Source organism: Solanum lycopersicum, chromosome 8 (genome assembly GCF_036512215.1).
Source record: "Solanum lycopersicum chromosome 8, SLM_r2.1".
NCBI lineage: Eukaryota > Viridiplantae > Streptophyta > Magnoliopsida > Solanales > Solanaceae > Solanum > Solanum lycopersicum.
In genome coordinates this window covers 64,167,571-64,193,658 of record NC_090807.1, presented here as the reverse complement: position 1 = coordinate 64,193,658, position 26,088 = coordinate 64,167,571, and the positions used below count along the sequence as shown (strand labels likewise).

The 26,088-nt window shown below is 29.4% G+C and overlaps 2 protein-coding genes across 2 annotated transcripts; both read right to left on the bottom strand.

The window, feature by feature from the left end:
* LOC101267257 (plasma membrane ATPase 1-like) lies at nt 1–5,705 on the bottom strand. Its single transcript, XM_069288545.1, has 21 exons — nt 5,646–5,705; nt 5,348–5,467; nt 5,145–5,243; nt 4,855–4,992; nt 4,625–4,759; nt 4,368–4,547; nt 4,064–4,270; nt 3,824–3,943; nt 3,302–3,421; nt 2,954–3,076; nt 2,672–2,776; nt 2,445–2,589; nt 2,167–2,331; nt 1,612–1,850; nt 1,477–1,509; nt 1,277–1,358; nt 1,019–1,179; nt 730–936; nt 451–636; nt 206–384; nt 1–97 (listed from the first exon to the last, which is right to left on the bottom strand). Exons 1-21 carry the CDS (start codon nt 5,703–5,705, stop codon nt 1–3), a joined length of 2,901 nt encoding a protein of 966 aa, XP_069144646.1.
* Nucleotides 5,706–12,726: 7,021 nt separating this feature from the next.
* ERF-B13 (ethylene response factor B.13) lies at nt 12,727–13,884 on the bottom strand. The gene has a single exon (NM_001328614.1). The coding sequence runs from the start codon at nt 13,813–13,815 to the stop codon at nt 12,847–12,849; it is 969 nt and encodes a 322-aa protein (NP_001315543.1). The 5' UTR covers nt 13,816–13,884; the 3' UTR covers nt 12,727–12,846.
* Between the last annotated feature and the right edge of the window lie 12,204 nt (nt 13,885–26,088).

Genomic DNA, 26,088 nt, shown 5'->3' with positions numbered 1-26,088 from the left:
TTACACGGTGTAATGTGGATTGACATGATCAACATCTAATCCTCTAAGCTTTGCAAATGACTCTACTTTCCCTTTAAGTGTGTGAAGTTCCCTCAACCTGTTAAGTAGAAAACGATACAATTAAAAGATCGATAACACAATCAAATGTAGGCAAGTTAAGCTTGTAATTTGAGATCATAAGGTTGAAAGGGACAAGGGTGTTTACCTTGCAATATCTGCGCGCCTTTTTGCTTCCTCAGCCATTACACTGATCTCCCTGAATGTGTAATTCTCTGGAAATGTTTTGGTTTCTACTGATTGAAGGCCATGAATTGTCCTCTGTTCAGCAGCCCATGCTGCTTCGCGAGCTTCCTTACCAAAGTCCTTTCTGTTGGTGAAAGCCGTCTGATAAATGCAAATATGTTACATTATATGTATGTCTAGAATCAAACTTTGTGAAGAAGAATATACCTTTTGGTTCAATAGTAAGCCCCACGCTCTACCACTGAGAGCATATCGAACAGCAAATTTAATGGGATCCAGGAGAAAATATGTAATAATATTAAACAACCAAATCACACCGGTCCATCTCCATCCGATCTTCTCAATACCAGCAAATTTAACTGATGTAACCATAGCAGACATAAAAGTTGCAACCTGCAATAGAAACAAGGGGCGAAAATGAAACCCCTCTAGATAAATCGCGTTGGTCCATTAGATGAAAGGAGAATAAAGAAGGGAAATATTTACCAACTGAGCAACAATAAAGGCAGCAACAAGGAGTAGGCCAGGTCTTTCCATGAACGACCATCCTCGGGACCGTGTAACAAAGATCAATGCTTGACTGATGGTGCTAACTTGGAGATATACAGCTGAAGCTAGTTTTGCATTTAGAGAATCAGTGACGACCTTATTTTCTGGAATGTGTTTGTTGAAATCTGTCACGTGAAAGGCGTTCTGAAGAAAAAGGAACATGATCAGCTTAGTTCATTTGTTCAATAGTTATTAAAGTTGCATAGATGTAACAAGGGGCAAGTACCGCGAAGAAGCTGGTCTCAAAAGTTAAATAGAAGAATAAGGCGGTCATCAAGGCGAGGTAACTGCCTAGCACAATTCCTGTTGCAAATATTTCACTGAGCTTCCAACTGTCAGGAAGTGGTGATGGCTTGACTCTGTCTTTGGATATAGTCATGATTGTGCCTGCAAACAATTTACGATGGTTCAATAAATAAACGAAGAATATAATATCATCAATCTTGCCAAGTTATGAAATGACAAAACGCGTGTGAGCCCTCACCGTCATTAAGAATGGCAATGACAAGGACCATAAAGGGGGGGAAATTGAATTTCCAAAATGCAGTCAGCAACATGAATCCTAACTGTTTGATCATCACAAACACGAGTTACATTTTGCAAAAGAGAGGAAGGAATATGTTCTCCTTCTTTTATCGCGCATATAGTTCAGGTTCCAGAATGTAATGACTAAGGGTAACTTACCACAATACGGATTGTGATGGACACTGCATATATCTGGACAAATGAAAGACGGAGAATTAGTCCTATGTAAAGAAATACTTAAAAGTACTAGTTTAATTTTTTCTGTGGGATGAAGTAAATGAAATTAGTACTAACTGTGTAATTTTTCATCCTCTGGAAAATGGCACGGCTTGTCAATACAGCGTGGATAATAACACTTAGTCCTGGTTCAGTCAGAACAATATCTGAAGCACCCCGAGCTGCATCTGTTGCATCTGCTACAGCAATTCCTATATCGGCTTTCTTCAATGCAGGTGCGTCATTTACTCCATCACCAGTCATTCCACAAATGTGTTTCCTGCTTTGTAAGATTCTCACGATTTCGTACTTGTGCTCTGCAAGGAGTAGTATATACATATTATGATACATAATAAAGATTTAAAAGACTCTACTTCCTCCATTTCAATTTGTTTGTCTGGTTTTGACTTGCACGAAGTTTAAGAAAGTAATGAAAAGTATTGAATCTTGTGGATCATAGATATGTAGAATGTACTAAAACGTCTTTGAAACTTGTGGTCATAAACATGTCATGTGGAAAGTTGAAACTAAAACGTTGCCAAAAAAGGAAAGAGACATTCTTTTTCTGAACGGGCTATAAGGAAAGTAAGACAAACAAGTTGAAACATAGGGAGTATTTCGCGTCTAACTTACCAGGAAAGACACCGGCAAATCCATCAGCACTTTCAATGAGTTCTTCAATTGGAAGGACTGCAGCTGACGAATCCTTTTGTTCTCCAAGCAAAAAGGATGAAGGATACATGTTCGTTCCCATCCCAAGACGTCTCCCAGTTTCTTTACCTATAGCTAACTGGTCACCTGGTAATAATACCACAATTCAGCTAGAATATGAGTCCAAATACCAGTTGAGAATTAACTTGCATTATAGCGAGAAAAGGTAACAATGTAAAAGGACTATCTGTTGAGCAAACCTGTAATCATCTTAACACTAACTCCAAGTTCGAGAGCTCTTCTAATTGTTTCAGCACTGTCATGACGTGGTGGATCGAATAGAGGAAGAAGACCAACAAATTCCCAAAGGCCACCAGGACTATCCTTTGTACCTTCTGGTACTTCCTATACAAAGAATAAACTCGCAACAGTCATCATCTTGTAAATAACAACTTCACTGAAATTGACAAGACAGTGGTCTAATTACCTGGCGAGCAACTGCAAGAGATCGAAGCCCACGCTCAGCAAACTTATCTATCACTGAATGGACTCTATTTTTAATGTCTGATTTGTTCCAAGCCAGGTTCAAAATCTAAAAGTTACAGAGAATTTATGATAGGAAGAGTTTAGTAAGTGTTAGAATAACTCTTGAGTACTGCATTCCACCGTTAATTGTGATGGATACGAACCAAAAATCACAATCTTAACTGTCATGTGCTCTAAATTGACTGAAAACTGCTATTAATCGTTAAAAGCATACAGCCTCTACCTGCTCTGGAGCACCTTTGCTCACTCTGTGCATTTTACCGGCGCTGTCTAGGTAGGTAAGAGCTGTCCGCTTATCAGTTGGATTAAACGGAAGGAAATGAACCTCTGTGATACCAGCTCGGGCCTTTCATGAAGATCAGTCAAATAGAACACTATTAGTTTTTTTCACGGCAAAAAATTGATAAAAGAGTTGCATAAAGGTTAAGTAGCTAAAGAGAGACTTGCATGAGAGGGTTTTGTTCATTCAAATGCATCAGAAATGCATTAAAAAGGTTCTATGTAGAAGTGTACATTTTTTCAAGTTGCTTAAGAACGAAGAGAATAAAAACCGAACAGTTGCAGCATTTACCTCCTTAGGATCAGCAAGCATGGACACTATCGCGGTATCAATTGCATCTTGGTTCTCCATCCTGGAAGCTCTTGCAGCCATCAAAACTACCATATCCTTTTCAACATCTTTTGCAAAAACCTATAAAAAATCGATCAAAATCAGCAACTTTTGGTTCACAAAATGCACTGATCAGTGATCAATATAGCTTGATGAAAACTTCTAGATGAATCTAAGGACTGTCTTATGCCATGAGGTGAAGGTAGTAATTTTATATCTCTATTCAATTAGTTTAGACAACTTGATTGGTCAAGGCAACACAATAAAAAAAATAAAGCTACCAAATAAGTACTGATTATATCACATTTTTGCACTATCGGTACAATAGGATTTCTGATATGTGTTCCAGAATCGATTTTGCAAAGGTACATAGACACTTCTATCTAATGATTATCGTTACGAGACTAAACTTATGATAGTATCAGTATAGTTCTAGTGATGCACATTTGACAAAAAGCTTTTAAAAGAGGATTTAAGGACCACCTCAATCAGATTTTTGTCGACTGATAATTTGTTTAAAGTTAGAGTGCCAGTTTTGTCACTGCACAAGACATCCATCCCCGCCATCTCCTCTATAGCTGTCATTCTCTTTGTTATAGCTCCCTGCAATTATGTGCGGTATCAGTTACTTGTCAGTTATTAAAATTATCAGATACTCCAGAAACAGTTTAAACTTTCCTCATATCGACAAAATCAATATATTAAACTGGGGACTCTACATACCTGCTGAGATAGTCGATGAGAACCAATTGCCATAGTTACGGATAGAACTGTTGGCATGGCAATTGGAATTCCACCAATGAGCAGAACAAGAAGGCTATCAACAGCTTCACGAGGATGTCGATGTTGTCCCCCAAATATTACAATGAGCTCAATGATCATACCAGTTGCAATAGAGCAGATGCAAAAGTTACCAATAGAAGTTAATACCTGAAACCATCAAATAATATTAGTTATGACTAGTGCAGTATTATGGCTTTCGGTCCTATCATAAAGGAATAACGAGTAGAATATATGTACTCCTCACCTGTTGAAAATGTCCAACATGTGTCGTATTTTCCACTAGATGAGCAGCTTTTCCAAAGAAAGTGTGAACTCCGGTAGCAATAACAACAGCTTCTATTTCACCTTGTTTACATGTTGACCCAGAGTATACACCATCACCGGGATTTTTGGTAACCGGAAGTGACTCTCCTGTAAGAGCAGACTGCAGGGAAATACTAGTTAAAAACCAGTCGTTCAGGCTACGTAGCTTGTGACACAGACTAATGATTCAACTGATACCTGATCAATTTTCAATGGATCACCGTTAAGTAGACGTGCATCAGCTGGAATTATATCCCCGAGTTTTATGCTAATGATGTCTCCAGGAACTAACACAGCTGCATCCTCTTCATTCCATTTCCCATCCCGTAAAACCTGATACATATGATTGAATATTCTTGGACAATTAATCTATTGCAACCTTAATAATTACATGAAGAGGTCATAGTATATCGAGCTAGTTATCTGACCTTCGCTTTTGGAGCTAACCGAGCCATAAGAGCAGCAGCCGCATTTCCAGCGTTATTCTCTTCTATAAAACTAATAGTTGAGTTTATGATAAGTAGTGCAACAATGCCAACAAAGTCTTGATAATCAACTCCCTTGTGCTGTAACAAAAAAATAATACAACAAACATCCATTTATTTCTAAATTCTTGTATGCTTTTGAAGACGACAACAACAACAACGTACCCAGTGTAAATCCCACAAGTGAGGAAGAAAAATAATGCAAATTTGTAGCAAACACAAAGTAATCTAACCTTTCCATGTGGAAGAAAAAGAGCCATGATTGCTGCTGCTTCCATTACCCATGAAAGAGGATTCCACATGAATCCCAAAAACTTCAGTATTTTACTCTCCTGTCAAATGCAGGGTGGAAAAGATATATATATATTTAGATATACAAATTACAAGAATTACTTCAAAGGAGGAAAAGGATTTGTATATATCGAAGATGAGAGACCTTTTTCTCTTCGAGTTTGTTATGACCAAACACATTTAAACGTTTCTCAACCTCCGCGGAGCTGAGTCCCTCTTCTGTACATTTCAGATTCTCGAAAACCTCCTTAATAGGAATGTTTTCCTGTCAAGTAAATATATAAGAGATCAAGGTCACCACATTTTCATTCGTATATAGCTCATCAACGACAGTGTTTTCATCACGACTAATACTTGTATCGAGAATTAGACAGAATACATTACTCTGCATCATTTAGTACAATTCATTGCTTTGTACTAATACTTAAAAAACTAAATTTTACCAGATCAACAGTCTCATTGTTGATAGCCTCCAAAGTAGTGGTTGTCTTTTCTGTACCCATGGTAGCTCAATTGATTGAACCCCTCAGCCAACAATTGATAAAAAGATCTACATTTGAGAAAAAAAAAATGTTCCATTGAAATCACTTTTAACATAAACCTTGCAAGAGATTGAGAAACATGAATATCGGTGTAATTTTACACGTTGTAACATGTCGTTTAACATGATTTAAAGATTACCAAATCTATGTTTTGCTACAAAACTATGCACATATGCTATAAACCAAACATTTAAATCTTGATAGAACACTACACACACATTTATATACGTAGCTCAAAATTCCTTATGCATCAAATTCTATCACTTCTTGATTGTACTTATTATTCATAACAAATAGTACGAAGACTCGCGAAAAAAAAAAAAAGAACTCCATAACATTCTTGAAAGAGTTCAACTTATATACATCCTACATAGTACGAGATTGATTTCTCATATGTTATTTAACTAATATTAATCAAAGACAGTCAAATGATAACTATTAGTTGAGTGATCAACTGAATACTTAGTAGGCCAAAAATCTTACGTTAACTTAAATCGCTGTTGAAAGAAACAAATATTACCATCTAATAGTAATATTGAAGTGTAGAGAAATTAAGAAATTGGTAATTACCGTAGTAAGTTGAGAGAAGAATGAAGTAGGAATCTCCATGGAATAAATATAGGAAAAACAGCATAGTTTGTATCTTAAACAAAGTGCATTGGGATTTTCTCAAATGACAACACATAATGAGTTACTCTATACTGAGCTTCTGAAACTCCGTCAACAACACGTATTCATGGTTATGGCCATAAAAGAGAAGGGACAAAGAAACTTACGCACTTTTCGTTTTTCGACAGTTTAACTTATGGTATGAAATTTTTCAAATTTTTTGAAATGAAATTTATATTTTTTTAAACTACGTAAAAGGTACTATAATTTACAATAATTCATAATTCAAAATGTTAAAAGTATCTATGAAAAACTTACCATCAAAAATAGACTTGTTTAAATCTCAAAATGCAAAAAAAATCATATAAAATGAAAAAGAAGGAAGTACAATTTTTAAGATTCAAATTATATGTACAAATAAATTTTCTTTTAACTTCAGATCAACTTGAATTCATATCAATGATTTAGAATCATGTCCAAATAATGCCTAATTAGATTTTTGTGTATAAAATAGAAAGATTCAAGTTTCAGATCGTTTAAGCCCTTAATATGAAATCATTTTTGTTCATAATAGTTTTACCTCAATAAGAGACTTACCGGTGTAAATAATTAAGAATTTGAAATCTATAAATTTTTACCACCTCTAATTAATATATACTAATAATAATAATTGAGTTTACAATTAAAAATTTACCTATACTTTTGATCTATTTACAATCTTGTGTTTCCATCCAATACAATATTCATGGATCAAATGAAACACATCTTTGCTACATAGAGTACATATTTTAACAATTTTGGAATCCTTTTTATTTTATTATTTCATCTTTGTCGAGAGTAATTTTTCATTGGTGCCTAAGTGACAAAGAACAAATAACAATATTGTACTTGCAATCAATTAGGAGTATCTACTAAGATCACTATCTCCAAAGAATAATGATAGTACAAAACGTAGTGAGTTGTACGTTCTTGTTACATAAATAAAATATTTTAAGAGAAAGTTACAGATATATATATATATATATATATATATCCGTAGAATAATAAGTTCACCAATATAATCAAAGTATATATTATTAATATATTGTTGTATATAGTATAGTATAGTATATAGTTGATATAAAACATACACTATTTATATGCTTCGTACATATTAATCTAGATGTTTTCATATTTATTTATTTTAATCTACTGTACCTACAATACATGTATTTATGATAAATCATTATAGCTAATATGTAGAATTTTATAGCAAATTTCTCTTATTTCTCCGTCGTCTCATTCGAATGTATTATGTATAAATGGTTTTCAACAAAAAATAGGTGATAGATTTGTATTTGATATCAAGTGTATTCGAAAAACTATTTTTGTATTTTGTATCAAATATATTTGTATTTTGTATCAATTATATTTGTGATTAACACGAAAATAATATGTGTTCATCCTCAAGTATTATGTATCAATTCAATTAAATATAGGTGAGAGATTTGTTTTTACATTGTATTCGGAAAACTACACTTGTGTTTTATATAACTTTATTTGTATTATGTATGATCAATTGTATACGTTATACGATGAATACAACATGCATGTATTGGTCATACAATGAGTACAACATGTAGTCGTCCTTTCTTTCCGCCTCTTTCAATCTCGCTCCTCTCTCTCCTTCTAATATGTATTCATTTTAATACAAAATTCGTTTATATTTATATAATTTTTCTCCAAAAGCTACAAAAAAATATAACGAATACAAAATACGTACCAAACCAAAATTTAGCTACAAATTGTAATTACTGAAACTATAGCTAAGAAGTTCTATTTAAGATCTAATGTTTGGTGTTTGTGAAAGTTTTCCTTTTAATACAAATAAAATGAGAAATTATAAGACAAGCCTCGAGTTTTAATTAGAATAAATATAGGGATAATTTCTAGGGAATAAAAATGAGAAAAAAAGACACATAAAATGGTAACAAGAAATACTTAGAGTGATCCAATGATGGATTCTTAGTAAATATGATTGGCACAAGGTATTAAATTATTTCTTGAGAGCTTTTGTTTTATCGATACTTATTGAATAGTACCATACAAAGACACCATATGCGTTAAGATGTTGCATATCAACTTCTTAATTTGTTTTAAAGGAGGCAATTAGAAGCATAATGAGACATTAAAACTTTGTTAAGCATCTGATTACCCAATATGTTTTGTTCATCCTTTACCTTGACCATTCTTATAATCTCTGACAAACAAATGAAAGTTAGAAAAGTTAAAAGATTAAATCAAAAAGGGAAAAGAACACTCACCCTAGAAAAGGAATATATTACACTCAATGTTTTACGTAGTAATTCGTGTTTATTACTTGATATCATTAGAATATATATATATTTTAATTTTATCGAAGAGGAAGAAGTAGTGCTTTAGTGACAAACACTACTCAGTTACTATTTGATACTAATGGAGTGTATATATATATATATATATATATATATATATATATATATATATATATATATATATATATTATCAAAGTATTTACTTTGCTGATATAGCAATGGTTCAACGAATAAATTAAGGAGCGCAATCAGATAAATAGTTTGAGTTTTCAATCCAATCAAAATAAATACATTGAATTGAATCTTTTTTGGATAAATACTTTATCTAATGTGTAATTTGTATAGTTTTTCCTTGATTCAAATATCATGAAAAAGACCTATAACCTTTCAAACTTTGTTCATATGTACCTTTCCTACTCGGCCCAAACTATAATTTGGTGCGGCCCACATTTTGGTTTGGCCCAAAGTCATGAATAGCTTTCGAGGTGTGTAATAGGTACAAAACTATAATGGCGAATGACATAAATAACATACTTTTGGGATTAAATGACAATTTGTCTCTTATAAATTTTTAATGAATAAAATCTCACAAAAATATACAAAAGCACGGCTACATAATAGGGCTGATACAATAAAAAGGTGGCGGATACATTATATATTTTTTGTAACATTTTTGTATCCGCCTCATTTTTTGTCACATTTTTATATCCGCCTCATGCTTGGGGCTTAGGACAAGGAGCGTCCGGAGTCTCTTAAGAAAGGACAAAGAGAAATTTAAAAAAGTCCTCATCTTCTGGAGGCCAAGCCTTTCCTGAAGAAGCCATCAATCCCTTGAAGATGCTATTTTTACATTTTTGTATCCGCCTCATTTTTTAATCACCTTTTTGTATCCACCTCAATTTTGTCACATTTTTGTATCCGCCTCCTTTTTACATTTTTGTATCCGTCTCATTTTTTATCACATTTTTTTATCCGCCTCATTTTTTATCACATTTTTGTATCCGACTCATTTTTTGTCACATTTTTGTATCTTCCTCATTTTTTGTCACAATTTTGCATCCGCCTCATTTGACTTAAAAATGAGAAATTTTAGGTACTTTTAAAACTGATAGGGAATAAGGGTAATAAGTAAACTTAAGGGAGAGATTTTTGTCATTTTTCAAACTATAATGTTAACAAATTTCAAATTTCTAATGGTTATCTCATGAGTCGAGCATGGTCAAAACTTTTAAAATAATTTATTTTCAAGTTCATTAAGTGTAATTTCCACAATTGTAATAGTTAGTATACACAAATACTCTTTTTTAGTTTATCATTCAGATTTTTGTTTCTACTATTCCAAGTGTGAAAATAGTCGAAAAATTGTCTTTTGGAATAATATTAGATTCAGGATTAATGCTCACTAGTTCATACATATTATTAATGACAATATATTAGACTATCGTTTAATATCTTTTTATTGAAAAAAATTTGCTTTAAAATGATCTTTAGATCGTTATCGGTGTAAAAGTTTCATAAATTATAAAAATAAACCGAGAATAAAATTTATTTATTTATTTTCTTAAAATCTTATCTAATCAAACATAAAATTAAACTGAAAGAGAAGTACAAGAGAGAGATATATAAAAAGGAAAAAAAGAGAGCCACACACTTAAAACTTTAGATTATGGTGCAGTAAAATATGAAAAAAAATCTATTAAAAGTATTATTATTATACTAATTTATAATATACAATTTAAATTTAATTAAAACGTTAACATGAATTTCGAACCCCAAGGCAGAAGCAAAATTGACTGGTAATTTGTCTAAGTCAAACAACATGATATATGTGTTCAAAGTCAACAGAATAAATTTAATGCCCCAAATTAATATAACAGGATAGAGATAAAAAAAATATATTAGGAAAAATTTGACGAAATAATACATGCATGGAGACCCCTCTTGTTGTCTTTCATTCAACGTAACAGCAAAGCACAAAAATAGTCAAATACAAATAACATGCAGATGCTAACATAACCACAGATAATAATCAGGGGCCGAGTTGGTAAGGATTGAGGTATTTATTCAAGTTTTTAAATATATAATTACTTTATTAATATAAAATTTACGGTATATATATGTGAAATTTTTTTAAAAATAGTCAAAAATATCTTAGGTATATGAAACGAATAATTTTTTTTTTGTTTATGGTTAGACTCAAAAATGTATTTATTGTAGATACTTTGATCTAAAAATATTCTTTCTTTATAGTTTGGTCTAAAAATATTCTTAACGTTAATATATTGGTCAAAAAAATATAAACTAATGATGGATAAGCTATGATCTTGTATATATGACACATAATATATGTCGAAAGGTAGGTAAAACTCTTTTATTTTAATTGATAAAGTAAAATTAAGAAGTTAAAACTATTCCCTACATTTTTATTTGCTTAAAGTGATTTTAGAAGAAAGAAAATAAGAATAGTGTTCTTTAATAATATTTTAATAAAAAAGAAGATATGTCTAAAGAAAAACAAATATATCTATTTATAAGACTTTTTTAATCAAAATATTGACAATAAAAATATTTTTAAGCTAAACTAATTTTCTTTCTCGGAGCAAACGTCATAAGTTCTGCTTCCTTCGATTTGACACATTCGAAGCATCATATAGAACAATAATTTTATTATATTATTTTTAAATATAATAAATTAATATTTTGAGATATATCTTGAAAAATAAAATAATATTTTGAGATATATCTTGAAAAATAACTGCGATTCATAATAAAAATATATTATAAAATAAGTAATAAGTTATTTTATAAGTTTTTAAAATAAACATCTAATTTGGCATAATCGATAAGTAAAAGTGGACAGTTAATATTATTTTTTTAATCTCAATTCAATCGTCTTAGTTTGATTGTTTGAAAAATCAAAAAGAATTTTTCATTTCGCGTATATAAATTAAAAATGTATATAATTTTTTAATATCCTATTAAATATTAAAATTGAAAAACTTATTCAGTATAAAAAGAATTTTTGAACAATGTGAATAACTTTGAAATATCTTTTTTGTTTGGGTTAGAGGTTCTTAATTTTCACAAAAGTAATTTGAATTCATATTAAAATATCTTTTTTGTTTGTTTGTTTGTGGTATTTATTTTAATTAAAAATTTATGTCGAATAATTTTACATGAAAAAATAAAGACATTTTTATAAACAAAAAAGAAATTCAACTCCAAACATCATGAAAGAATACTTATCGTTTCTCGATATTTGCTATCACGTTGACATCTTCTATAGTAATTTTAGATGAATAGACTTTTGCAATATTCATCTCTTTTGACTTTGAGAATTGAAATTGCAGTTTCCTCAAGTAATTATTGACGTACACGGTAGACGTAGCACGTTTTTTTCCTTCTCTGTTCAGTATTTCTCGAACAGTTTACTTTTGCTTTACTTCTAGAAAATCCATTGCTTGCTTGCACTCTAGGGAAAACCTTAAGGGTAAACTATATTCAATACTTGTTCGAGTTTATTATTTTTGTTTGTGCACAAGTACTGGTCAATGAAAACTTATAAACTTGGCTATTTATATGTAACGCAGTGTTACAACAACGTACCCGAAAAAATCTAAAAAAGATAGAAAGTATGCGGGCTTTAGCATACCTCGTGATGGTAGTAGCTAGTTATTAATGAGAGATTGTCAACTAACTAAAAATATTTATCAAACGTCTATAGAAGGCAATCCAACCTATCTAATTTTGGGTATGGGAAAGATGATATTAGGAAATGTTCTCCCTCTAATAAACCTTACCTGAGATAAATTTAAATGAGTTAGAATTTCAAAACGAATATCAAACATCGATAAAGATAATAATTGTGTTAAAATTTAGTTCAGTCATTTCAAAATTCGAACCTCTTGCACTACCCCATAGTATAAATGATAATGGTATTTGAAAATTCAGCTCAAAAGTTTTAATGTTCGAACCTATCGTACTGTCCTATTGTCATACTATTTCATTGTATAATTATATTGAGTATGTTATCGTTTGAATTTTGATTAACGCGATAGATTGTATTGAAGTATACACAAGTAGGTAATTTGTTTATAAAAATTCATTCATATACAGTCATGAACTAGATTCATAATATCATGTAAGCTCTTAATAGTCACTCATATTTGAATAAGCTGCGAACAGCTTAGGTGAGGAGATAACGGTGATAATGGAGGGAGGTTAAACATTCCGTTACAGTTCTGTTCAAAAACGAAATTCCAACTTGACGGCGTTAATGGACATGACTCCTCTTCCTTACACTTCTTCACCACCTTCTCTTCTTCAGTTTCCACCGCTTCTCTCCGCCGCTTCACGCCGCCTTCCACGGCGGAGCTTGAATACGACAGAGTCTTCCCTACCTCCAAAGGAAAATTCAGAATCGCTTTACTTCCTCGCATCGTAAATGCAGCTTTATCATAAGCCTTCGCCGCTTCAATTGCAGTATCAAATGTTCCAAGCCAAACTCTAGAACCACGGCGTCTCGGATCTCGGATCTCCGCCGCGTACTTTCCCCATGGCCGCTGCCGCACTCCTCTGTAATGCCTCTTCTCTTCAGCTTCCCTAATCTGTTTCACAGGAACCGAAACAATCGGATTCGATTGAGCCGAATTACCAAAATCGATCCATTCATACTTCTTCACCGGAGGTAAATCAATTTTCAGTGAAGGTTTCCTATCACTAGCGCTACACAATTTCCTTGATTTCGGTGAAGTAAGATCGATGAATACTTGAGGTTCCGATTTAAACTGAAAGCGTTTACTCTGATTCTCCTCATAATCAGAGCTTGAAATCGACGGCTCCGATTCAATTTTAACAAAATCTGTTCGATTATACACCGAATTAGCTGATTCGGAGCTGGAATTAGAAACTCCAGCGCCAAATTGAAACAAATCAGCTTCAATATCAAAGAAAAAGTCAAAAGGAAGAGAACCAGAACTAGCAGATTCAGAATCACAACTCTCCGTCACAGTATCACTACACTTACTACTCGTTAATTCCGCCCCAAATTTCAAAGTTCTCGGTGAAAATTCTCCGAGAAGATGAGTTCTGATTTTCTCTAACGCGAAAAATTCATCAACATATTCCATCGAGATCGAAAAGTATAGAAAAAAGAACTAAAAGAGATGAATGAATTTTAGTATTGAAGTTTTGCAAGTGTTTGATGTGGAGTGGAATATGAGAGTATATATATAAGAAATTTTGTAAAAGATAATTTTGTTGTTATATAGTTTGAAGGTTCCTTTGTGGTGCTTAAATGAAGCTTCGGTCAAATAGCAGATGAAATTTATAATTGATTATTTTTCAAAGCAGATTGAGTCTTCTTTTGTTTCTGAACCGTTGGATCTTTTGTTTTTTTTTGTAGGACATGCAAGATCAACGGTGCAGATTCAGTCATAAGGTAAATTTAACTCTAAATTTAACCACGTTGTGAGTTTCTTTCCTAGGTATTTCCATGATTATGGATTAAAAAAAATATAGAAGGTGCTAAGATCATCATTAGTTAAGCAATGATTATTGCATAATCCAACAACAATGTCTACGTATTATTTTGGAGTTCGAATACAAAGTTTTACAATTGCTTAAGAGGATATCTTAATATGGATTGGCTAATTAAATATCCTCTCCGTTTTAAAAAGAGTGATATTGTTTGATTTGGTACGAAATTAAAGAAAATAAAGAAACTTTTAAATCTTGTTGTCATAAATTAAAGTTATGTGACATGTAAAAAACTGTCGTTTTACCTTGTGGCCTTAACATGTAACGTGAAAATTAAAAATTAAAATGTTACCAAGAAAAAAAAAGGTTATTATTTTTGAAACTGATTAAATAGAAAAGAAAGTCATTCTTTTTTAAAAAGAATAATAATTTAACTTTTAAATGTCTATTTTTACTCGTAATGAAACAATTTATATCCATAAAAATAACTCATTTTAGACCACAAGATTTTTTTTAAAAAATTACTAAAAAAAGTTTTGTGTCAAGTCAAACTATATCGCATAAATTAAGACGAAGGAGTATTAAACAGATGGAAAGAAAGAAGTTCCTTATTAGGATCACGACCAATATATTCTTGCCTTTGATGGTGTAATATTAGCGGTGTCAAATGGGCGGGTTGAGTTGAAATTGGAGATATTAAAATGGGTTGAATAGAAATTGTTGGGTTTAGACCCACCCAAATTTACTTGGGGCTCAAATGGGTTGGTTTCAAATGAGCTAAAAACGAATTGGGTCTTGACCTGCCCAATTTGACCCGATTAATCTCAAGATTTTTAACATAGTGATATTTAACTTTTATAATCACATTTTGAATATCCGCTCAAGATTTTTTAAAAAAAAAAAGTAACAAAGAGATAAATAAACCCTAAAAATGTTTAATAGATAATAATTCCTACCTTTAATATAAGAACATATCTTAGTAAAGAGTTTTAAAACGGACTGAAATTAAAGATTGAATTAGGATCAATTAAGGATATCTTAAAATAGGATAGGCTTGAATCAGTTGAGATTAAACTCAATACAAATTAGCCCAACCCTCAAAATTCTGAACGAATTTGACTAGTTATCTATTCTTGAGTTCATTTTTGATACCCTAAGTAATATCAATGAAAAATGGCTTCTAGAATGGCACAAGTTGACATTTGATATAGAAAGAATCTTGGTTTTTATGTTAATTTACATTGGGAAGTATTTTGAAAAAGAAGAGGAGAAATGGAATTAAATCTTGTACTTTAAGATATCAAAAGTTATTTTTGGTCTAAAAGTATCACAAATTATTCGTATACGTTCCCACGTTGTTTCATCTGAACAAATCCAAGAGACCAAGTCAATAGAATTTGAAAAAAGGTTAAAGTCCAATATTGCTCTTTAATTTTAAAATCATTTTCGCTTTGACTTCACAAAATATATTAAACATGGCTAAATTAGTCCTTGTTACTCCTTAGGGCGGAGTAAAAGGAGGGATGAAAAGTATTCAGTGAATTCGAAAGAAATGAACGAGGAGCCATATAAAGTGAAAATCTCATGTACTGTTTCGTAGAGTAGCCGTAAGGAGGGTGACTTATGTATCAATTTTTTCATTATCAGCCCAAAAATATAGCTTCTTTTTTCAAAAATATAATTACTAACCACAAGAATGATACAAGAAATAATGAATAAGTAATTTTGTAACAAGTTTATCCCTAGTTAAAATTAAATTGCGAGATAACTTATTTTGAAATTATGGTAGGTTGTTCATACTCTAAATTAAGTACATATGTTAAGCTTATTTACCATTTTTAAATCTTGAACAAATCAGGAGGGAGTCAAAGGGTCGCGTATTAATAATTAATATTGGTTCGTATTACATTAATGTTAAATAATTGAAACGGTCTATTTTCAACAACTACTCTCATTGAATATTGTTAATTATTCTTATTGTTGATATGGAGATAGTGAAATTTCTATACGAAGCCATTAGATTTATAAAAGAAATATAATAATATGTAATTTATTAACATCGCGCACGAGAATATTGTGATGGGAAAATTGTATATAATAGCAAACTAATAACCTAAAATAAATGGAGTAGTTAGGGTTTGATTTAATTGTGCTCCATAGCAAACGTTAGTCAAAGTTTGCCAGGCGCCTCTCTCCCAAAAATCTCGCTCGCCACTCTCCCATTCTCGCTCGCCTCTCTTGCTTTATACACAGAAGTGTATAAATTCTGTTTCTGTTTTGTATAAAGCGACAGAAAATTGTATATACACATGCAAAAACATATATCTTCGTGTTATACACTTAATTATACAATTTACAAACATTTTACTTCAATTTAATCGTAGACAAATGCAAATTTTATACAAAAATTGCAGAGAAAAAGGCCAACGAATTATACAATTGTGAATTAAACAATTGCAGTGAAATACAATTTTCTCTAGCTTTATATAACAGAAGTGTATATATTGTGTTTTTGTTTTTGTATAAAGCGAGAGAAAAACATATGTCTTCTTGATATACACTTATAATTATGCAATATACATACATTTTAATTCGATTCAATTGTATGCAAAGCAAATTTTATAAAAATATTGCAGAGAAATAGGCAGTGAATTATACAATTGTGCATTATACAATCGCAGTGAAATAGGATAGCGAATTATACAATTACAGAGAAATAGGCCAGCGAATTATACAATTTAAGCCAGCGAATTATACAATTGTATATGTATAGCGAATTATACAGTTTTATGTTTGCTATGGAGCGCAATTATGCAAACTTTGTTATAGCATACAAATATAAATTTTTTATTTGCTATATATAAAAGTTGCCCTATTATAATATCTTGTTTTAAAATACAGTTCTTCTCGTTAAGTAAATAGTTATCTGTAAAAATAGGAGAAAGTTTTATAGCTATCGCAACTGATAAGGTTACACGTTTATGAGAAAACAATATAACTTAAATATTTAAACTTACATATACGAACAATACTTCAACTTTAAATCAACTTAATTTCAAATCATTATTTCATAGACATATAAATATCACTATTCAAATAAACTTCTTTCTATGACATCTATATCCACAAACACAATTAGGCTCAGTCTTTGCTGGATCTCCAATACAAGCAGCAGCAATTAATTTTTTATCATATAGTTCAAGGCATTTATCAAGACAATCATCATCTTTGAGGCATTTCAAATTCCTAACATCAAATGTGCACTGCAAATCACCAAAATAATTTCCAGCATTTGCTAAGTTGAGTACTGACAAATATGCAATTATTACAAGGAGAAACACTAAAAAATTGGTCATAATTAATTGACTATGCTTTTGATTTTTGAGTGATTTGTTATACCATGGTTGCAATAATATATATTGGATTCTGATAGCTAATATAGTAAATGCGATATCACGATATCATATATTTTCAAAATAATATTCCAAAGGATCAAGGAATAAAATGACAAAACCATAATTAGACGATTTTCCAATTGACATTACTAAATATACACATTGAAGTATTACTAACATACGTTAACTGTCATTGGATTTTTGTCATTATAAAACTTAAGAATATTAACAAGGAGTGTTAATTGTCACTAGAGATACACATTTAGTGAAAATTAAGCTTTTATTAATAATTAATTACAGCTAAAGATAATTTTTGATATAGTGTTTTCTTTTATTAAAAAGACTGTTAATAGTTGAGTTTCGCTAAATTTCAATACATAAAATTGGGTTTGTTTTACGTCACTAGTAGAAAAAAATATTATTTTCTGTTGAGACAATTAAATTTTAGTTTTTGAATGATTTGCATACGAAAATCAGTAACCAAAAAAGGAAAAAATCGTCACTAATTAATTCTTTGTATCGACATTAATAGACGGTATTTTAAAAATATTTGCATAATAATAACGGTATAAGCTTTTAACACATAAAAAATCCCTGAAGTTATGTTAGGAACCCATTAATCAAAATCCCAATCCTCCTATATTTTTCTTGCACAGAATATTTATCTTTTTTTAAATACGTATATATATAATAACATTCGCAAATATATTCATATCATATATATACATGGTATTTTCAATAAATATATTTTTATACCAAAAAATACAAATGGTATTGTTTCAATTGAAAAATATTTTTCATTCAAAAGGTTAAATCAATATGCATAGTATATTTAAAAATAATAACTATACATCGCAAATATGTATAACTAAGAAAAAGTTAAAACTTTACAGTAATTTAATTATACCTAAATACCATTATAAATCTACTATGATGATGTTGAATTATACCATGTATACAATAAAATACCTCTCAAGATAAATGATACTAACAATAACAATAATAACATATTTAATATAGTCAAATAAGTGGAATCTAGAGAGAGTGATATATATATATATATGTATATATATATTAAGATATCAAGATGTGCATTTTAAAATTTGTAATATAATTTAATTAATTGTTAGTTAATACAATATTGAGATATCTATTTATATTTATTACGCCTATAAATTTTAATATTCAACGATTCATTATATAGGAGGAAGAAAATAAAAACCCTTGTGTAATATTGACAATCTTTACTATGAAACTCAAAATCTATTATTGTTTTTAATTATTTATGAATTTATACTATGGTTTGAATTGAACTCAGAGAAATATAGACAAGTTAAAAATCTTAAAACAATGGCTACCATACAATTTCCGCAATTTATAATTTCAAAATTGTGATTAATTGTTTGATCGTGAAAGCTAAGGGGTTGATCGAAGATTCCATGTGATGATTGAGCATACAATAGCACTTCAAGAAAATTATAAATTACGTAGGGATTTTTTTAAAGATTAGTATTTTTTTCTGTTTAAAAAGAAAATGTCACTATTTTCCTTTTAGTTTGTTTCCTTTTTTGGGCAACAATTTAATTTTAACTTTTCACGTGGCATGTTTAAGACCACAAGATTAAAGGGCATTTTGGTACATTTGACATAACTTTAATTTAGAACCACAAAATTAAAAAGTCTTCTTTATTTTCTTAAATTCCGTTCCAAGTCAAACTAGGTCATCATTTTTAAAACGGAATGAGTATTAGAATCCGGAGAAAACATATTTTTCGACAGATTTTCATACTAACTCTCAGGACCATATAATTGGCTTTTTTCTTATAGTGTATGGACATGCTCATGTTAATGGGATAGTCTAGTTCATTATACAATAATAAAGATAATCCACCTAGAAAAATATATCCTTAAATTCCAAAGTAGAAAAATTGACAAATTAAACTTCAACCGGAAATCTAATTATATATTTGGACTCACTTTATTATAAGCCCCATAAACATATTGGGTTCCATACTTTGATACTACTATTAACCAAGGATTGACCTTTTAGTTGACTTAATTACCCCCAAAACAAAATTAAAAAAATGAACAAAGGGGAAAATATCTCATTATGAAAAGTTTAATAGTAAAATTAATTAATATTTCTGTATTTTGGAGCAACCATTACTTAATCAAACAAACGGTCTGATCAATACATATAACAAAAATACAAAACACAAATAATATTAATTTGAAAGAAATCATGTACAACGCCATCCACAAGTATAAAGATTTTTAAGTGCAAACATAGTTTTGTCTTTATGTCTCTCGATACATTCAAGTCCACAATTACTATTCTTTGTGCAATTATTATCATATGTATCGATATATTGTGTAGTAGACAACAAAATTTGAACTAATTTTAGACGATCTCGAGCAATTGCTAAGTTAAATACACACAAATACGTGATATTAATAAGGAGGAGGAGAACGTTTGCCCTAATTTGTTATTATTCACTAAATATTTTAAATTGCTCTTGAAGATATATAGTTGGACTAATTTGCCATTTTATGTGGCATGAGATATGAAGGAATAATCAATTAGTGAGATTTACTTCATAATGGTATTTAATTTTATGAGATGTGTGGTTTATCATGATTTAGAACGTACATCAATTTATTTAAACTTTGGCCTTTTATAAATTTGGTATATATTACCACGAAGACACATATATTAACCTGGTCTTAAATCTTAATAATAAGTAAATATTTCAATTTTGAAAAGACACATCGAGACATATATTTTGGGTTGACTTTATATCTATATTATGAGTTATGTACATAATGTGACATATACTAGTCGATTATTCTATGCATATTGTATATTTTGGTATTACGTTATGTTCACATTGTATAAGTTGGTATAATATTGTTATACATAGTTCGAGTATTTATATGGTTATGTAGTTCAATTTTAAGTATGTGTACTTTTATGGGATTATTTGCTATTACTACAACAAAAATGATCATTAGCGGTATTTAATTTTTAATTGCCGCTAAATATGTACTTTTAACGGCAATTGTCACTCTTCATATATGTTCCTAAAGCTTGTAGCAACATTGTTTCTAATGACACTTAACTAATACTGATAAAGACGTTAACACTCTTTATTAGTATCAACATTTAGTGACGTTAAAAGTTGTTTTTGTTGTAATGTATATTGCTCAAATTCAATTTTTAGTATGAAGTAATAATTTTAGATTGCCATGAATTTTTATCTGCATTAAGAAAATTATTGTATGTAAATGTAGATATTTTTCTAAATTTTTTCCTCCTCATCATCCTTCTCCTTCTTCCTTCTTTGTTTCAATTTTTTCATTATATATGTTGTTGAAAAATTGAAAACTCATTAATCATTTGTGGTTGATTTCGATAATTGATTTAGCTCACTATACTACATGTTGTTGATGAACACAAAGTGGGATTATTGATTTAATCAAAAATTTAAATCGACAACTATGAATTGTCTAGTACTTAAATCGAAAGCATTAATAGAAATGTTATACCATATGTTTAGATATTAATTGAACAAGTAGTGTTTAATTGAAATTTATCAATGAGTATAAGGGACTTCTAGGAGAAGTTACCCATACACATTTAGAGCAACAAATTATCCTAGACCACAAGTATATAACTCAAACACATATTTCCTCTCTCTAATTGCTTGTCCATATTTTCTTTTGTAATCGTTCATTTTGAAAATTAAGAAAAGATCATTTTCTTTTTTACATATTATATCGTCAATTAATTACTTTTAAAAAAATAGAATTTTTTAAAAATATTAAGTTTCAAATTCACCAACTTCGTATTTAATTAAGGTAAAGTGGTAAACTCACTATGTCAATTATTAATTCCTTAATAAGTATGTCAATTCAAAAATAAACAAATAATTAGTGACAGATGAAGTATCATTTATCAATTGTGTAGCCTTGAATAGTAAAAATAACACTAGGAGGAACCAAAAGGCGATGTTTTTCCGTATAATTGTTAAAAACACGCTTAAATTATATTTTTTAAATTTCATATCTAAACTATTGATAGTGTGAGTTTCATATCTAAACTATCAGTTTTTAGTATGAAAAACACACCTCTCTTTTATACAATTCTCATTATTGTGTGTAATACACTCACTTTTTAAAAAAAAATAAAATATTACATCACACTCCAATTGAATAAAACATTTAACCTTGATAAAATTGATGTGTTTTCATTTATTACAAATTTAAAACCCAATTTGATTTATCACTTGCAGTTAATTTATATAAAAATTGCAATCCTTTTAGTTATAATATAAAACTAGAATACTAACCCAACTTGGAATAATATTTTTTTTTTCAACTTGTCCGTACAAAACAAAGCTATGAAAATTACATGAAGCTTCCATTTTTTCTCTCTTTTTTTATTTTTTAAAAAAAATTACGTTTGAATTTTTTTTAGAAATATTTATTCCAACTTACATAAGAAAATTAACATACGAAATCGGAGTACAAGTAATCTGGACATCTACTTTCATAAAAATTAAATATATTATATAGTATTAAAAAAACATAAAATACTCTATACATTTGAATTTTACTCTTTAAAAGACGTAAAAAGTTAAAATACATTTCGCTAATTAAACTTTACCTAACTAATTACTTGGGTTGAGTGAGTTTTCTTAGTAAACATGAAAAGTCATGATGTATATGCAGTTTGGTGTTGTAAAATTAAAACAAATGTGTTTCACACATTTATTTGGGTAAAATGTGAGGTTGATTAAGTCTATTAAGAAAAATGTTGTGTTAAATTGTTGATCAAAGTAAATTCATAGAATTTCACCTTAATAGACTGATAGTGCATAATTCTAATTTGTTTTAGATTTTAATAATAAAATAAAATAAGAATATTTATTTTTAGATTTTTAATATTTACGTTTTTTAGTTTGATTATATTGGGATTACATGTTGCATGGCCGATTCTCGAGAAAGCCCTTCCAACATGATTATTTTTACGTAACCAATGTAAAAACTCAAAACTTTTTATTAAGAGTGAATGAAACTCAATCATTTTATGAGAACTCGTGTTAGTGTATTATTAAGAACTTCTAATTTTGATTCAAAAGGCACATTGTTTTATTTTGGGGGAAATATATTTGAAGGGAGTATTATAGGGTTTATCTTGGAATTTTTAATTTTATTAGAATTTTATATGTATTACTATAGTCATATCATATCAAAATATTATGTAGTGTCTGTATGGAGTTCTTTGTTTTCCGATTTACTATCCTTTAAGATTTTGCAATTGTCATCTAATTGACCTCGCGTTTTATAAATATTAAGGACATTGAAAATTTTGTGAATACAAGCGTTATCATCGTTTTATTTGTATGAATCGACCTTTTTTTTAGTGAAATAAAAGAATCGTTCATATCTGTTAATGAAATGTAGGTTGATCGTTCAAACCATATTAAAGTATTAAGTCTCTTTTGATATATGTATATTTTTTGTTATCTGATTCATCATTTCTTACAATTTGCTCCCTCCGTCCCGTATTAGTTGATCATCTTATTGAAAATAGTTGTCTTACTAAAAATAATTTTCACATATTAGTCGTACATCCTACTAAATTAAGAAAGTATTGATTACAATTTTCCTATATTACCGTTGCACGAATTAGCTCTTTTTGAAAGTGTTCATATTTATTTTTTTAAAAATTTTAAAAATATTAAAGATGTAAAAATTATCATTATCTTCTTATTTATAATTTCTTAATATGCGTGTAAAAAAATGATAAACTAATATAAGACATAAGAAGTATTGTATAAGCTTTCGCACGATACTTACTTCTTTTTTTAAAATAAAAATAAAAAAATTGCATGAAACTTACTAATTAGTTCGAACTTACCAACATTTCAGAATCTTACATTAAAATAGAAAAAGAAATAAAAAGGTTTTTAAATTATAATACAAGCTCATACATACACTACACATGCTAACTTTTGAGCATGAAAAATAAATTAGTGAGATCTATTCCAGAGTTCCAATAACCATTTATGTATACGTAATTATAATTATATATTCTCTGGACATAAATTTTTGACCACACATGTGGAGAAATGTTAAAACTTTATTTATTAGGAAGAACTTTCGCATATAGCCCTTTAAATATAGCTTAATTATTTTTCATTATTATAATTTGATAATTACAATATATAGCTACATGTTATGACGAGGATAGGAGCTAGGGAGAATGGGAGAGAGAGGAGAGAGGCGAGCGAGAAAGGTCAACTAGTGGGAGAGAGGTGAATTGTATATGTATATTTAGTTAGATAATTGTATATTATACATATGTATTTGTATATATGGAAAGCGAGACTGGGAGAGGGAAGAGAGAGGCGATGGATATTGGGAGAGAGAGGAGAGAGGCAAGTGAGATTGGGAGAGAGAGAAGAGGGGCGAGCGAGAGAGGACAAAGAGTGGTAGAGAGGTGAACTATAAATATATATCAGTTAGATAATTGTATATTATAAATATGTATTTGTATACTCTGACTAATTATACAAACTCAAAGTCAGCCCAATTAATTAATGTAGAATGTTAGTCACGAGTGATAATTATAGCAAATTATAACTATGATAAATAATTAAATAGTATAATTTTGCTTCACTGCAGAATTTTTCCTTTTTCTAATTGTAGCCCCGAGAATTTGTCAAAGACTCAAAAGTCCCTCCAAAATTCATTGAAGAGTCAATATATTTTTTCAGAGTCAAATAATAGGATTTTAATTTTATAAAAATACATTAATATCTCTCGAAAAGTAAAATATGATAACTATTTAAAAGCAAATAAGTGTGACAGATAGAAGTAAAAAAAACAAAAAGTTCAAAGCTAAATAGTCCCTCAAATAATGCGGCCAAAAATGCATGTTTAATTTGTTATTTTTGGCATGTAGAGGCTGTGTTTGTACATTTTTATTTATTTTTGACATCTTAGGATTTTCTTTTAAATTTTGAATATTAATACGTAATATAAATTTATGTCAAAGTCATAGAGCAAATACAATTTGGTTTGCATCGTCTTGTGTGCCATTCTTCATTAATGTCATAACGTTCTTCTGCGACTAAAGTAAAAACATTACAAGTAGTCTTTATAAATATATTTCAAATTTGGTCAAAATTTTGAATAAAGTTGTTGATGAATTATTAATTCAATATATCTACTTGCTTAAAAAGAAACACAATGATGTCTAAATGATATGTATAATGTTTTTTAATTTAGTTATAAAAATCACAATAAAAATATATCCATTGGAATATTACAAAGTGTGACAGAAAAAAATAGGATATAAACATATCTAAATTATCACTGTTTTATGGAGGTAGAGAGACTATTTTCGAAAGATTCTCAGTTAATATGTATTAAACTTAAGTAAAAGAAAAATAAAACAGTAACAATAACAAAATAATGTGATAATCGAAATATAATAAACAACATATAATAAAAACTACTTTAAAGGCACGAGCGATTACTCCTACGAAAGCACTAAACTTCCACGCGTGATGTGACAAAACAATATTTTGTCCATATTAACTTTTCTATCCAAGTACGCGATTTTTATTTTTTTCTATCTAAAATTATATCCTCGATAATGTGAATTTGTGTTATATAAATCACGTATGATCACCTCTGCACATGTTACATTTTTTCACAAATGAAAAAAATAAAAAATTCAGCCTTCTTAAAATTAAAAAGAAAAAACACAGTACAGTTTTTATTCTTAATCAATTTAGAAAATGACAGAACTGTCTTAATGAATAGAACCGCCATCGTCTTTAAATTATTTTCTCTATTTATTTGTGTGTGTGGAGGCTTTTTTTTTTATATATATATATAAAAGAAATACTTTAAGATTCATCTGTTTCCCAAATCTTGCAAATTTAGTAACGTACGTTAAAGTTAGAAGCAGATAAAAAATATTGTTGTTTATGCTAATGTTCATGTAAGCAAATATAATTAGCAATTTTATATTTTATAAAGTTGGATTAGTTAATTAATTAATAGAAATAAAAGTTCAATAAATATCATTAACGTGTCGTCACTTGACGGCTCGACACATGGGGTAGTACATGTTCCTAGTGTTACGTTGATGTAGAGGAGATTTGTTTTTTAATTCTTGTTAATTTTTTTTGTTTTATGTTTTTTTAATAAGAAAATTTTATTTTTACGTATGAGAAATCATTTTAACTAGAACATATTAACATCAAAATACTTTAATGAGAATTAAATACAAACTATAAAAAAAAGGCAAATATGAAACATGCAAATTATAAATAGGTAAAATATAATGTGATCAATAAGAATTTTGAACCTTGAATGCATTTTGAATGCCTTGAGATACTGATCTGATCTTTTACATTTTGTTAAGATATATTTATTCTTTAACTCGATTTTAACTGGCATAATATACGCATGTGATATATTTTTTAATTTTGAATTTGCGTAAGTAATCAC

Coding starts and splice junctions, on each gene's coding strand:
- LOC101267257 (XM_069288545.1), bottom strand. CDS start 5,705: ATGGGTACAGAAAAGACAACCACTACTTTGGAGGCTATCAACAATGAG. Junction 4,993..5,144: donor TTTTTCTTCCACATGGAAAG/GTTAGATTACTT, acceptor TTTTTGTTACAG/CACAAGGGAGTTGATTATCA. Junction 2,332..2,444: donor TAGTGTTAAGATGATTACAG/GTTTGCTCAACA, acceptor TATTATTACCAG/GTGACCAGTTAGCTATAGGT.
- ERF-B13 (NM_001328614.1), bottom strand. CDS start 13,815: ATGGAATATGTTGATGAATTTTTCGCGTTAGAGAAAATCAGAACTCAT.